This window comes from Oncorhynchus mykiss, chromosome 22 (assembly GCF_013265735.2).
Source record: "Oncorhynchus mykiss isolate Arlee chromosome 22, USDA_OmykA_1.1, whole genome shotgun sequence".
In the NCBI taxonomy this organism is placed as follows: Eukaryota; Metazoa; Chordata; class Actinopteri; order Salmoniformes; family Salmonidae; genus Oncorhynchus; species Oncorhynchus mykiss.
In genome coordinates, this window is record NC_048586.1 from 40,929,491 (window position 1) to 40,942,297 (window position 12,807).

General features: G+C 44.8%; 1 protein-coding gene across 3 annotated transcripts; it reads right to left on the reverse strand.

Moving 5' to 3' along the window:
• Positions 1 to 768: 768 nt before the first annotated feature.
• On the reverse strand, positions 769 to 12,490 carry LOC110501881 (enhancer of polycomb homolog 2). 3 transcript variants are annotated; one of them, XM_036959333.1, is made up of 14 exons: positions 12,057 to 12,490; positions 10,909 to 11,068; positions 10,407 to 10,552; positions 10,051 to 10,257; positions 9,220 to 9,368; positions 7,488 to 7,623; positions 7,032 to 7,244; positions 6,798 to 6,905; positions 6,476 to 6,624; positions 5,980 to 6,287; positions 5,287 to 5,423; positions 4,965 to 5,115; positions 4,491 to 4,770; positions 769 to 2,077 (listed from the first exon to the last, which is right to left on the reverse strand). In XM_036959333.1, exons 1-14 carry the CDS (start codon positions 12,207 to 12,209, stop codon positions 2,005 to 2,007), a joined length of 2,370 nt encoding a protein of 789 aa, XP_036815228.1. In that variant the 5' UTR covers positions 12,210 to 12,490; the 3' UTR covers positions 769 to 2,004. The 3 variants fall into 3 exon arrangements, with proteins under 3 accessions (XP_036815228.1, XP_036815229.1, XP_036815230.1); XM_036959334.1 differs by having other exon boundaries at positions 6,822 to 6,905; positions 12,057 to 12,489; XM_036959335.1 differs by lacking the exon at positions 12,057 to 12,490 and adding an exon at positions 11,732 to 11,979.
• Between the last annotated feature and the right edge of the window lie 317 nt (positions 12,491 to 12,807).

Genomic DNA, 12,807 nt, shown 5'->3' on the forward strand with positions numbered 1-12,807 from the left:
ACAGTGATGTCGAAACGTTTATGTTTTACCCAATACATTACTGGGAGTTTATATATGTTCAGCTATTTAAAAAAAAATAGCTTGCAGTTTATTCAGAGTTAGTCAGCACCTCTACACAAAATACTTTCCTCTGGGTGTGCACCAGCTTCCTATTGATAAATATGATCCTTTGAAAGCTAATCACTCAACCCAATGCTTCCCTCTAGTGGGTATCCTATGAATGAGGGGGCCTCTGATGTCCCAAATGCTAATAACGGGTCCATTCAACCTGTCAGCATGGCTAGGGGAAGGGTTAGCTAACCTGCTAAATAGTTGCAAAGGAGCTAAAACTAGTTGCTGATTAGCTATAACTGTCCCCGATGAGATTCGAACACACAACCTTTGCGGTTTAGAGATGTTCACCTGATCAACCACCCTACTTTTGTTTTTACCTCAAGTAACCATGTCTTATGTAAACATACCAAACGTAACATATACTAACTTGAGCTTCCCGAATGTACCTCTACTATGTTACGTCTAGTCTATGAGACCAGGCTGCTCCATGTCTTTAGTTGGCCTACCTTACATGACTAAAACCTCACTCTAGATCTTGCATCGGAATACATTTCAGACTGCAGTGAAGGATAACTACTAAACAGAGTATAGAACATTCTGAAGACTAAAACATAGCAACAGATGTAGCATACAATCACTTTCTTGAGTAAAACTTCACTTAAGGCTAAATACATAACTCACGTTGGTGAAGAAAACACAAACAAGAAGAAAGAGTTCATATACTGATATGAATAGATATGTTTATTTCCCAGCACTTTTTTCTGAAACCCTCCAAGAACAAGTAACAGGGAAACAGGTATGTCTGAAGAAATAGTGCATGAACACTAGATAATTATCTAAACATATTTCTAATATCTGTACAGGAATCACTACATCAACTACACTAATCTACAGGAGAGGTCAAGCACCGACCATCAGACATCGTTTCAACATGTTTCTTGCCCCTTCACCAAGGGAGAAAAAAAAAATCCCAAAAATATTGATCTGCACCCCCCAATCCAAAGGGTTAGTCATTCAACAGAGTTGCCAAGTAATCTTCAAGATTACACCACGTAATACATTACAGATAGAATGGTAAGATTCCTATGTACTCTTCATTGGCTCCCTACCTGTGTAAAAGGACAAATATATTATTTTTTAAAAATGGTTTTCCTGCTTTACATTTGCAGATAGATCTTAGGATGCATTTGTCATTTCAAATAAATAGGTTTGTATGGCGAATGGCACATTTAAGATTTCTTCACTGTTTTTGGAAAATTCTGCATTGAATGAAAAAATAAAAAACAGAATTAAAAAGACAAATTCCTGTTACAACTGACAAAGTAACAGAAAATAAATTGTCTGATGGGGAAAATACCATTACTAATCTAACGTTACTTACAAAAAGACCATATCTATTCAATTTGTGAAACCAAATAAAAAAAATCTGGATAATTTTTCCATCTTCAGAAGAAAAAAAAGCACAAGAATAAAATACGCTAGCAACACCAATGTCCACATTTTGCGGATTCATTTCCTCTTTAGAGATACAAAAATGTAAACATTGCAAAATAAATAGTGAAAACGAGTGATACGGGATCCGTGGTTCATGCTCATGATCCCAACAACAAACAAGTCTTTTTTTTTGCTTTTTTTTTTTTACATGTACAACGTTTTTGTTTTTGCATTTTTAAGTGCAAAAGCATGATGACAAATTCGCTAGAATTCAAGTAACAGAAAAAAAGAAACATACCAATGATACAAACATACTATTTTACAAGTTAGTGATATTCCCAATTTACAAAATGTACATTTATAATAGACAAATTTGATATAATATTTTGATATGCTCGATTCTGTATAGGTCCTTGTATATGCTTGCCCTCTGGTGGCTGGGGCTTGCATTCTTTCTAGCGGAGGCGAGTTAGTTTGTCACATTCACCGGTCTGAGGGGAGGAGGAAGGGACGAGGTTATGTCACCTCCATTGGTACTGTGGTCTCTGAAATACCGTTCAGCGCAAGTCTCTCCGGTTCGTGATTATCCCTGAAAAAAATTAAGAAATAGTCATTCATTATTCAGATAAAAAAGCTAATTGGTATGCCTGGAAAATGTACAGTACCAGTCAAAAGCGGAGACGCACGTACTCATTCAAGGTTTTTCTATTTAAAAAAAATATATATTTTCTACATTGTAGAATAACAGTGAAGACATCAAAACTATGAAATAACACATATGGAATCATGTAGTAACCAAAAAAAGTGTTAAAACAAATCAAAATATTTTAGATTCTTAATTTAAAAAGGCACTCTCACATCTGAGCTATCTTTTTTGCAGGTGCCTGGTAACTGAATAAAATGAGAAAAAAAGAAGAACCCCGCACGATAGTATCACCGTTTTTTAAAAAAAAGCATTACGTATCAGCCTCACGGCCTTCGTCAGAGCTTTTGTGAGTTTTTTTTAAATTAGCACCCTTATGTAGACCTAGCCCCACCCACACCCGTTCCACGCATCGAATGGGGTTAGAGTCGAGGGAAAATAAATACGTACTATCAAATATAACAATATGCATTTCATAAATATTCAAATCAAGGGTGTACATAAAACGTATTTAACACGTCTGTAAAACCACAACGAGGACATGACCAAGCAAGTTCACACAAATCACAGTGTACCGCGAAAGAAAAACGTCAAAGTAAATCTGATATAGGGGCATAATTAATGTTCAAATTTACAACATAACATACATAGGCATTTCATTATTAAGACCTTTAGGAAATAATGTTGGGAGGGTGAAAATCTAAAAACATCCTCTTTTACTCAGAGTATTATTAGTATCACCTCCCCTGTCTGATATCATAACTTTCTCTATGCCACAAAATCTTGAAAATAAATACAGGCCACATTGACATTGGATAATGTAGATTACATGGGTGGTGGAGCACATAATGTCATTTCTTTGGAACTGGTTTCCTGTCTGTGGGTGGCAGAAATATTCACACTTCATATTGTTGCACTGTGCTCAACCTCTGCATTTATAGCTGCCATTCGGAAGAGGCCATAAAAGAGCCTGGCTGATTTTCTTTTGTGGCTGGCAGTTGGCATGGACCAATTTATTGTGTAAACTGCGAGCTCTCCTATATACAATAAGTGGTGGATTCTTAAATTCAGCTGGCAAAGCTGGGTCCGATGATAAAATATGCCAGTGTTTCTTGACAGCATCTCCCACTTTTCGCGAGTTCAAAGTTTATGTGGTTGTGGACATTACAGAGTGTTATTTAGCTCTAGTGGCTCTTCTTTGGTCAAATAGCCTTGAGGTGTGTTTGGGTCATTGTCATGTTGAAAAACAAATGATAGTTCCACTAAGCCCAAATCAGATGGGATGGCAGATCGCTGCTGTGGTAGACATGCTGGGTAAGTTTGCCTCGAATTCTAAATATATCACAGAGAGTGTCACATGCAAAGCACCCCCACACCACCTCCTCCATGCTTCACGGTGGGAACCACACATGCAGAGATCAGTTCACTTACTCTGCATCTCACAAAGACAATGGTTGCAACCAAAAATCTCAAATTTGGACTCATCAGACCAAAGGACAGATTTCCACCGGTCTAATGTCCATTGCTCATGTTTCTTGGCCCAAGCAAGTCTCTTCTTATTATTGGTGTCCTTTTGTAGTGGTTTCTTGGCAGCAATTTAACCACGAAGGCCTGATTCACACAGTCTCCTCTGAACAGTTGATGTTGAGATGTGTCTATTACTTGAACTCTATGAAGCATTTATTTGGGCAGCAATTTCTGAGGCTGGCAAGTCTAATGAACTTATCCTCTGCAGCAGAGGTGACTGGGTTTTCCTTTCCTGTGGCGGTCCTCAAGAGAGACAGTTTCATCATAGCGCTTGGTGGTTTTTGCGACTGCACTTAAACTTTCAAAGTTCTTGCCATTTTCCGGACCTTCATGTCTTAAAGTAATGACGGACTGTCATTTCTCTTTGCTTATTTGAGCTGTTCTTGCCATAATATGGACTTGGTCTTTTACCAAATAGGGATATCTTCTGTATACCACCGCTACCTTGTCACAACACAACTGATTGGCTGAAATGCATTAAGGAAAGAAATTCCACAAATGAATTTAACAACGCATACCTGTTAATTGAAATGAATTCCAGGGGACTATCTCATGAAGCTGGTTGAGAGAATACCAAGAGTGTGCAAAGCAGTCATCAAGGCAAAGGGTGGCTACTTTGAAGAATCTAAAATATATTTTGATTTGTTTAACACTTTTTTGGTTACTACATGATTCCGTATGTGTTATTTCAGTTTATGTCTTCACTATTATTCTACAATGTAGAAAACAGTAAAAAAAAATAAAAACCCTTGAATGAGTAGCTGTGTCCAAACCTTTGACTGGTGCTGTATATCAGCCATTCTAAGTGAAATAAGAAATTAAAAGGTCTTACCTGGCCATGCTGCTGATGGCAGGCGTCACCTTGGGCACGCGGTCCAGGCTGCTTGTGGCCATGGTGGCCAGCTTCAAGGAAGACGGTGAGGGCCGGGCATTGTGGTGGTGGTGGGCAGGGGAGACAGCGCTGCCGTGGCCCCGGTGATTGGGCAGAGACTGGGGTGTGGTCGAGTGGGAAGCAGGGAGCAGAGGGCCACCGCTGGAGGGGGTCCGACCTGACCTGTCCAACCCCGTGCCGCCCTGGGATGTGCTGGTAGAGTGAGGAGGTCTGGAGGTCCCTGCAGGAGAGGTGATATGACACCGTCAAACCCGAGTAGGCCTATTCCCCGAATAAGCACATATCTTAAAATGTGAATTAATGAAGTGGGGTGGTCATTTTGCAATGACTCAACTCCTCTACGGAACCCGACAACAAAATAATATCTGAGAGTAGTCCATAGATTTCCAATGTATGATATATTCTGAAGCCGACCTAAAGGCTGGACGACCCCGTTGACGCTGGTGTTGTCTGGTTTGTTCTCATTGTTGACCTGGCCTGGAGCACTAATCACAGCTGATGCAGCAAAATGGGCGCCGACCGAGTCAAGAGTCTTTGATATGATGCAGTCAGTGGAGCCAGCAGTCTACAACACAATATAACGACAGTCTTTAGAACAGAACACGGTCATAGCAGTCATCCTAACACACACGGAGCGGTTTGAAACCTATCAACACATTAAATGAAAATGCATTCTGCCCCACCGACTGGACTGAAGTCATTAGGAATGCTGTGTAAGGGGTGAAAGACTGTGTACCCGTGTGTTTTGTCGCTCGGGCAATGAGAAATGCTGCTGGGGAGGAGGAGCTTTCAGCTGCAGTTGAGCCAGCTGCTGTTTCTGCATCTGGGCCAGAGCCTGCTGATGGACCTGGTATTGTTCCTCTGTGATGCCACCTGTAGACACAGGAGATCAAGGCCATCAGACGAAGAACAACAGAGATAAAAGAGAGACCAATACATATACTATTGGTGGTGTGCACAGCAACGAGGGAGGGAAGATAAGCAGACTGTAATACAGCATCCTTGAAGGGAGGAGGATATGGTGAGGAGATGAAGACTGCCTGCGGTGCCACTCCTTAACACTAGGGGTCAGAGAGAAGAAGCGGCCAAGGAAATTGCAAACAGAAACAGGAGAGAGGCCAGTTCCTCAATATGCAAGCTCCTAACATGCTACAGTTCAGTGGCAGTCTTTCCACTTCCCTGAACAAATAATTTCTGACTGGGAGTTGTGAATCAACCATTCCTGGCAGATCTGAGAACAGTTTCTGTTGAGAAATGTGAGGAAGACCATGGGGGCTGACAGGAAAATTAACAGAAGAACCAAATGTGTTCCACAAGCAGTATTATCACAATATAGCCAAGATAGAAACTGTATACAGATAAATTATGCTTGGTAGTGGCTTGGAAAGTGGAAGATGGACCTTCACTATGGTGTTGAGGAGGAGCTCACCTGAGCCACTGTTCTTGGTGTGGACAAACAGCCCTCCAGACAACCTGTTGTCCATGGAAGGTCTACCCGTCCTGCCTTCCCCACTGGCGTCACCCTGGGTAGACCTAGGTCTGAAAAAGCGCCACCTCAGGGCTTGAATGTTGCTCAGAAGGTCTGTCAGCGAGGATGCAGAGCCAGGCATAGTTCGATGGTTCTGTGTGGGTACCTGGTGGTCAGAAAGGTCCTTGGGGAAGGAGGAGCTGAAGACACCTGAGTCTAGCTGCTTCAGTACTCCATCCAGGTCTGACGATGCCCGATCCAACAGGACCCTGAGAGAAGAGGAGATAAATGTTAACTCACATTATGATTTATGAATAGACTTCAATCAAAGTCGCGATAAATACCTAACCTACAATATACCTAACCTATAGCATAACTATCTGAACAGAAGACGGCGAAGACAAATATTTCAAAGGAGAATAAGTGGACGCAGTGTGAGAGGTATGCTGTGACGTACCTGCCACCTCGGCCCACTCTCCTACGGGCCAGTCCCACACAACGTTGGGGAACAGAGAGGGCGGTGAGGGACTGACGATGCCGCAGAGCATCCAGCCCTGCCAACTCAGGGTGATCCCACAGGAGCCCAGAGGTCTGGTCCAAACAGGGCTGGAGAGACAGGCAGAGGCAACCGTTACTCATTTAGGCTAGTTACCACAGTGACATACAGACGGGACCAAATACCACCTTAGCCACAGACTAGACCCTATAGCACAATATTACCACCGATACTAATAATGTGTGGAATTGCAAACGAATGCGAGAGAATATACTTTAATTACAGTTGTGATTGCAGTGAGACTCACAGCAAGGTAATGGCATCCTGCTTTCCTTCTGAAGGCAAACGTTCCATCTGGATCATTCTCCTCGTCCGGTTCTGATGATGGAGACTGAAGGAGAAGCACAAAAACCAACATTATAAAATGCACACTTGCAACACAAACTAAATATGTCATAACGCACAAACTTCTTCAATATGATATTATCATCAGGACCCTGTCCTCAGAGGTACTGACCAGTGGGTAGTCCTCCTCTCCAGAGCTGTGGAAGTCATACTGTTTAATATCGGCCTTGTTAACGATGTGCTGGCGCTTGGCAGGCCTGCCTGGGCGGCACAGAGGTTCCCGCCTGGTGTACTTTTTCTTTGGTCTGACAAAGTCAAAGGGATCCTCGTCCTTCACCGAGACATGGTGGTACCCGTGGTAGGGGAGACCACCTGACTTGTGCGTCTGAAAGAGAAAGACAGTGGAGTTAACGGTCGTTAAGTGTCAGAGCCACACAGACAAGATTTCTTCATAGTCAAATGATCAGAGTGAGAAGAGTTCATTGCTACACTCAATTTCTTGAAATGTAATCAGTGTTTCATCCTCCAGCATCTCCCTATTCTGAACTGCTTGATGGTCAAATGCACCCCCCCCCCCCAGGTAAAAGTAAAGAGGTAATGTTATGGTTGATAGAAGCCCTAATATTACCTTGATTTTGATCTCAGCTTTGTGGTTATGGCGGTTTCCGTTGGTTACAGTGATTGGAACTGTGTAGACGGGCTTCTCAGCCAGAGGGGCTGTCACCTCACTGAGGACTTCACCCGTAAAGTCACCCATCTGATATCTACACGGAAACAACACATAAATAATAAGAATACATTCATTCAAAATAACATAGGCAGCTGTAACTTGACCATCATTCATATTGACTTGACGGTATTCACCGTCAACATGAAAGAACAGGCCGAGACAAGCCTTTTCTTTCAGCACCGGGACTAGTGTTTTACAGTGTTAGAAACTAGGTGACCTGCAGCCCACTCCGACAGACCACCTGGCATGACCTGAACCCAGCTCTGATGACAATGACCACTCGGCATGACCTGCAGTCCGCTCCGACAATGACCACCTGGCATGACCTGCAGCCCGCTCCGACAATGACCACCTGGCATGACCTGAACCCAGCTCTGATGACAATGACCACTCGGCATGACCTGCAGCCCGCTCCGACAATGACCACTCGGCATGACCTGCAGCCCGCTCCGACAATGACCACTCGGCATGACCTGCAGTCCGCTCCGACAATGACCACCTGGCATGACCTGCAGCCCGCTCCGACAATGACCACTCGGCATGACCTGCAGTCCGCTCCGACAATGACCAGCTGGCATGACCTGCAGCCCGCTCCGACAATGACCACCTGGTATGACCTGCAGCCCGCTCCGACAATGACCACCTGGCATGCAGCCCGCTCCGACAATGACCACCTGGCATGACCTGCAGCCCGCTCCGACAATGACCACCTGGCATGACCTGCAGCCCGCTCCGACAATGACCACCTGGCATGACCTGCAGCCTGCTCCGACAATGACCACCTGGCATGACCTGCAGCCCGCTCTGACAATGACCACCTGGCATATGACCTGCAGCCCGCTCCGACAATGACCAGCTGGCATGACCTGCAGCCCACTCCGACAATGACCACCTGGCATGACCTGCAGCCCGTTCCGACAATGACCACCTGGCATGACCTGCAGCCCGCTCCGACAATGATTACCTGGCATGACCTGCAGCCCGCTCCGACAATGACCACCTGGCATGACCTGCAGCCCACTCCGACAATGACCACCTGGCATGACCTGCAGCCCGCTCCGACAATGACCACCTGGCATGACCTGCAGCCCGCTCCGACAATGACCACCTGGCATGACCTGCAGCCCGCTCCGACAATGACCACCTGGCATGACCTGCAGCCCGCTCCGACAATGACCACCTGGCATGACCTGCAGTCCGCTCCGACAATGACCACCTGGCATGACCTGCAGCCCGCTCCGACAATGACCACCTGGCATGACCTGCAGCCCGCTCCGACAATTACCACCTGGCATGACCTGCAGCCCGCTCCGACAATGACCACCTGGCATGACCTGCATCCCGCTCCGACAATGACCACCTGGCATGACCTGCAGTCCGCTCCGACAATGACCACCTGGCATGACCTGCAGCCCGCTCCGACAATGATTACCTGGCATGACCTGCAGCCTGCTCTGACAATGACCACCTGGCATGACCTGTTGCCTTGCCTGCTCTTAACACAGGAAGCCCTGCTGGGTTCCTCCATGCACCACTAGCAGGACACAGGCTACAGGCACACGCGCATTGTGAGAAACAAGGCACCAATAAGGCACAGACAAACAATCTCACAATGCTTTTTAAGGCTCACCTTTTCTCCACCACCTCCAGGGTGAGGTGCAGCAGCTCTCTCTTGCTTTTCTCCCTCCGCTTGATCATCTCCAGGATGGTGACCGTGCGGCTGAACTCCCTCCTCAGCTTCAACGTCTTCTCATAGGACGCCTCGTCATTCTTACGGTTCTAAACATCGAGAGACACGGTCAAACAACTATACCAACCCTCAGGATCACCAAGCCTACACCAGGGGACCTGAGTGAGTAAGGGTACAGAGAGACATAAATGCTTGTAGAGCACATTACAGAGGTGACAACATATTGTAGCTAACATGAAACAAATCACATGCAACATCATTCAATTAATAATTAAATTGTGCAAGGCTCCAAGCCTTGATAGAACAGAAACCATTTTTAAGTTTTCCTTTGCAATAGGGCTCCCGAGTAGCACAGCGGTCTGCGTCTCAGTGCTAGAGGCGTCACTATAGACCCTGGTTCGATTCCAGGCTGCATCACAACCGGACATGATTGGGAGTCCCATAGGGCAGCATACAATTTATTTTATTTTTTTCACCTTTATTTAACCAGGTAGGCTAGTTGAGAACAAGTTCTCATTTGCAACTGCGACCTGGCTAAGATAAAGCAAAACAATTGGCCCAGTGTCGGCCGGGTTAGGGTTTTGCCGGCATTGTAAATAAGAATTTGTTATTAACTTAATTGCCTAGTAAAATAAATAAAATATAAGATTTGCTACAATAAAGGTCATCACAGACTGAAAGAGGAGCAAATGATCGCCTAATACTGAAACTGCATATAATCTAAGTGCGAGGAGACACTTCAGTCCACGCCACAGGATTCTAATTTTTCACCTTCCTGGTCTGCATCTTCTCTGTGCGTCGTCTGAATGCCACGTAGGCGTCGTTGTTGGTGGAGCCGTCCCTCTTCTCCAACTTGATGAGGGGGATGAGCGACGGGCCCCGGCAGTTCTTCCTCTTCCTCACCCAGTAGTCGTACACTGCCTTCAGGAGGTAGTCATCCTCGTTCAGCAGCAGTTTGGCCTCTGTGATAGTGACCATCTGTGAGAAGAAAGTTCAGTTTATTACAATGTTTCCCTTGATTATTTTCCAGAGCAAACATCTCTTATAGCAGTATTACAACCAGGTCAATCTTCTATAAACACAGATAACACAATTGCTGGTGGTCCAGACGGAGGGTGTTATGTTACCTGATTTGTGCTGGCTTTCTCCAACCTGTCCACCATGGTCTCAAACTGTATGGGTTTGATTTCCATCTTGCGGTTGAGTCTGTTGAGGAGAGTCTCATCCTCTGAGTCCATGTCATAGTCTGGCTGCTCATTGTCCAGACCCAGGGCTGTGAGAGGAGGAAGAGAGGATAAAATGAAGTCAGCAAAGGCTTTCTTGGTGCAAATGCTTTAGTGTAGGGCCTCTTTAACCAATTACAGTTGGTCGGCTGCTGGACAGATTTCATCTTGTGAAAGTGATGGGGTAACAACTGACATCAATTGTTCTGTAACCTTGGCTAAAAAAAACTGAGTCAAATATGTACTCGCGAGCTGGTCAAAGAGTCACTATTCAGATTTGGCACGCAACCTTTCAGAAACTATTTGATAGCTTGTCCTCTGAGTCAATATGTGTGCGTGTGTGTTAGAGAGTTGGATTGGAGGGGGTCTAGCCTATAGAGGCTGCTTCCAAGGAAATGCTACTGACGCTGGATGTGGAAGAGCTGTTTGGGGATCCTGAGCTCTCCTTTGTAGAGGCGGTCGTAGTAAGTGATGTTGCTCTCTGCCTCAGGCACCGGGATGACCATGTTCTCCTTTTTCTCCCTGAAAACCGACTGAGCAGAGATGGCCCTCTGGAGATGATGCTCCTGAGAGATGGAGAGAAATATTCAATTTCTTTGTAACCCTATATTTGCACAATTCAGAAAGCGAGAGAGTGAGACGGAGGAAGAACCAGATATAAAGTGAGTAAGGGAGAGAAAGAATGATGAGATGAATTTAATGTGTTTACTTTGTAACTGACCGGCTCTGTATTTTAAATTAAATAAATCCCATGTTTGCATAGCATGAATGCAAGAGGCTGCCTTTCATATACTGTACAAACGGAGAGCAGACAAGACCGTTTTGTCTGCAAATAACACTTTGTATGACCTGGGTTCATTGGCAGCACAGCTGCACAGGCAAACCAACAGCGGCTTGCAGCATGGTGATGAAACCTCCTGCAACAACTTGAAAGGTGTAGGACTCCTTTCATTGCTGTTTGACTGCAGGCAATACTACATCTGCACTGATGTAACAAGAATACAGATCAAAGACAGAAGTAGCTAGCTACCCTGCTAGTCTAACAAGTGGGCCAAGGTTCTTTTACGGCGCCTATAGCCATCTGCCACCCACACATCTCCTGTTAGTTACTTAGTAAAGACAGCTAGATAGAGTTAACCCAAGTTAACTAACCGTTAGCCAACTAGTATACAATAGTTACTTTATTTGATTACCTACTTCAGACATATACAGTTGGATAAGAAACTCACTGTAAATTAGCTAGCTAATGTTAGCCCAGCTAACTTGTTACGACAACGCACGCCTGTTTGTTATCAATAGCAACCAAGAAATTTTACGTAAAATCATTCACGTCACTAGTCGAAGAAAGCGTCACCAATCATACAGAAGCCTCGTTGTTTACGCTATGAGAGTATATATTGGCGTTACTACGCAACGAGCGTGAAATGAAGGACCCACAGCATAGACATAACATACGCACAAGACGTTGCGTAAACGCATCAAGAATACAATCGCCCTGCTGTGCACCTGAAGTATATTTTTTAAGAGATCTCAATTTTAAAACGTTTTTCTTACCGATTCTTCTTCTTTTTCCATCCCCGTGGGCATTTGGGGCACAGCCCGGTTGATCGAAACGCAGTCATTTAGGTCTGGAAGGTCTTTGTTGCGGTATATGGGGAGAGGTTTGGCGGCGTCTAGCGCTCGCGCTCGGAACGATAGTTTACTCATTGTTGGCCCCTCTCGCAATCACATTGAATGCGAAGAAAACATGTATCCCGCCCGAATTCGCTCAAAAACTCGGTATAAATCCACAAGGGACTCCGCTGTTTCCACACTAGAAGGATTCATTGGTTCTCATTCGGTCGAAATTCAATGTGAAAAGCCATTTCTGGTCGCGTTCACATGGATTTAGAAGCTATTTTTCTCGGTTGATCCTCTCCCAGTGCCATGGAAAACATGGCGGACATGTCCACAGCGTCTGAGCAATCCCGACAGCCAGCGCGACACATCCGAAAAACATGGGCCCTGGTGTTGCGCGCGCATCTCATACAACACGCATGAAGAAATCATGTAACATGGTTTTAATGACTATGCATGCAAACGCCACACTTTGAATTTTGCCTTAAATATTACTTTTTAGTTGTGTTGGAAAAACATATAACATGGGGATTGTTCACTTATCCCAAACACTCAGCCCAGTATGACCAATAACATTTCTGCCAATCATTTCAGTTGCAAAGAGGGTAGTTAAACAATTTACAGAACACTCAAGTGTCCTTGGATATACAAAATATAAAATGTTACACTGGCAATGTAAAATACAGAT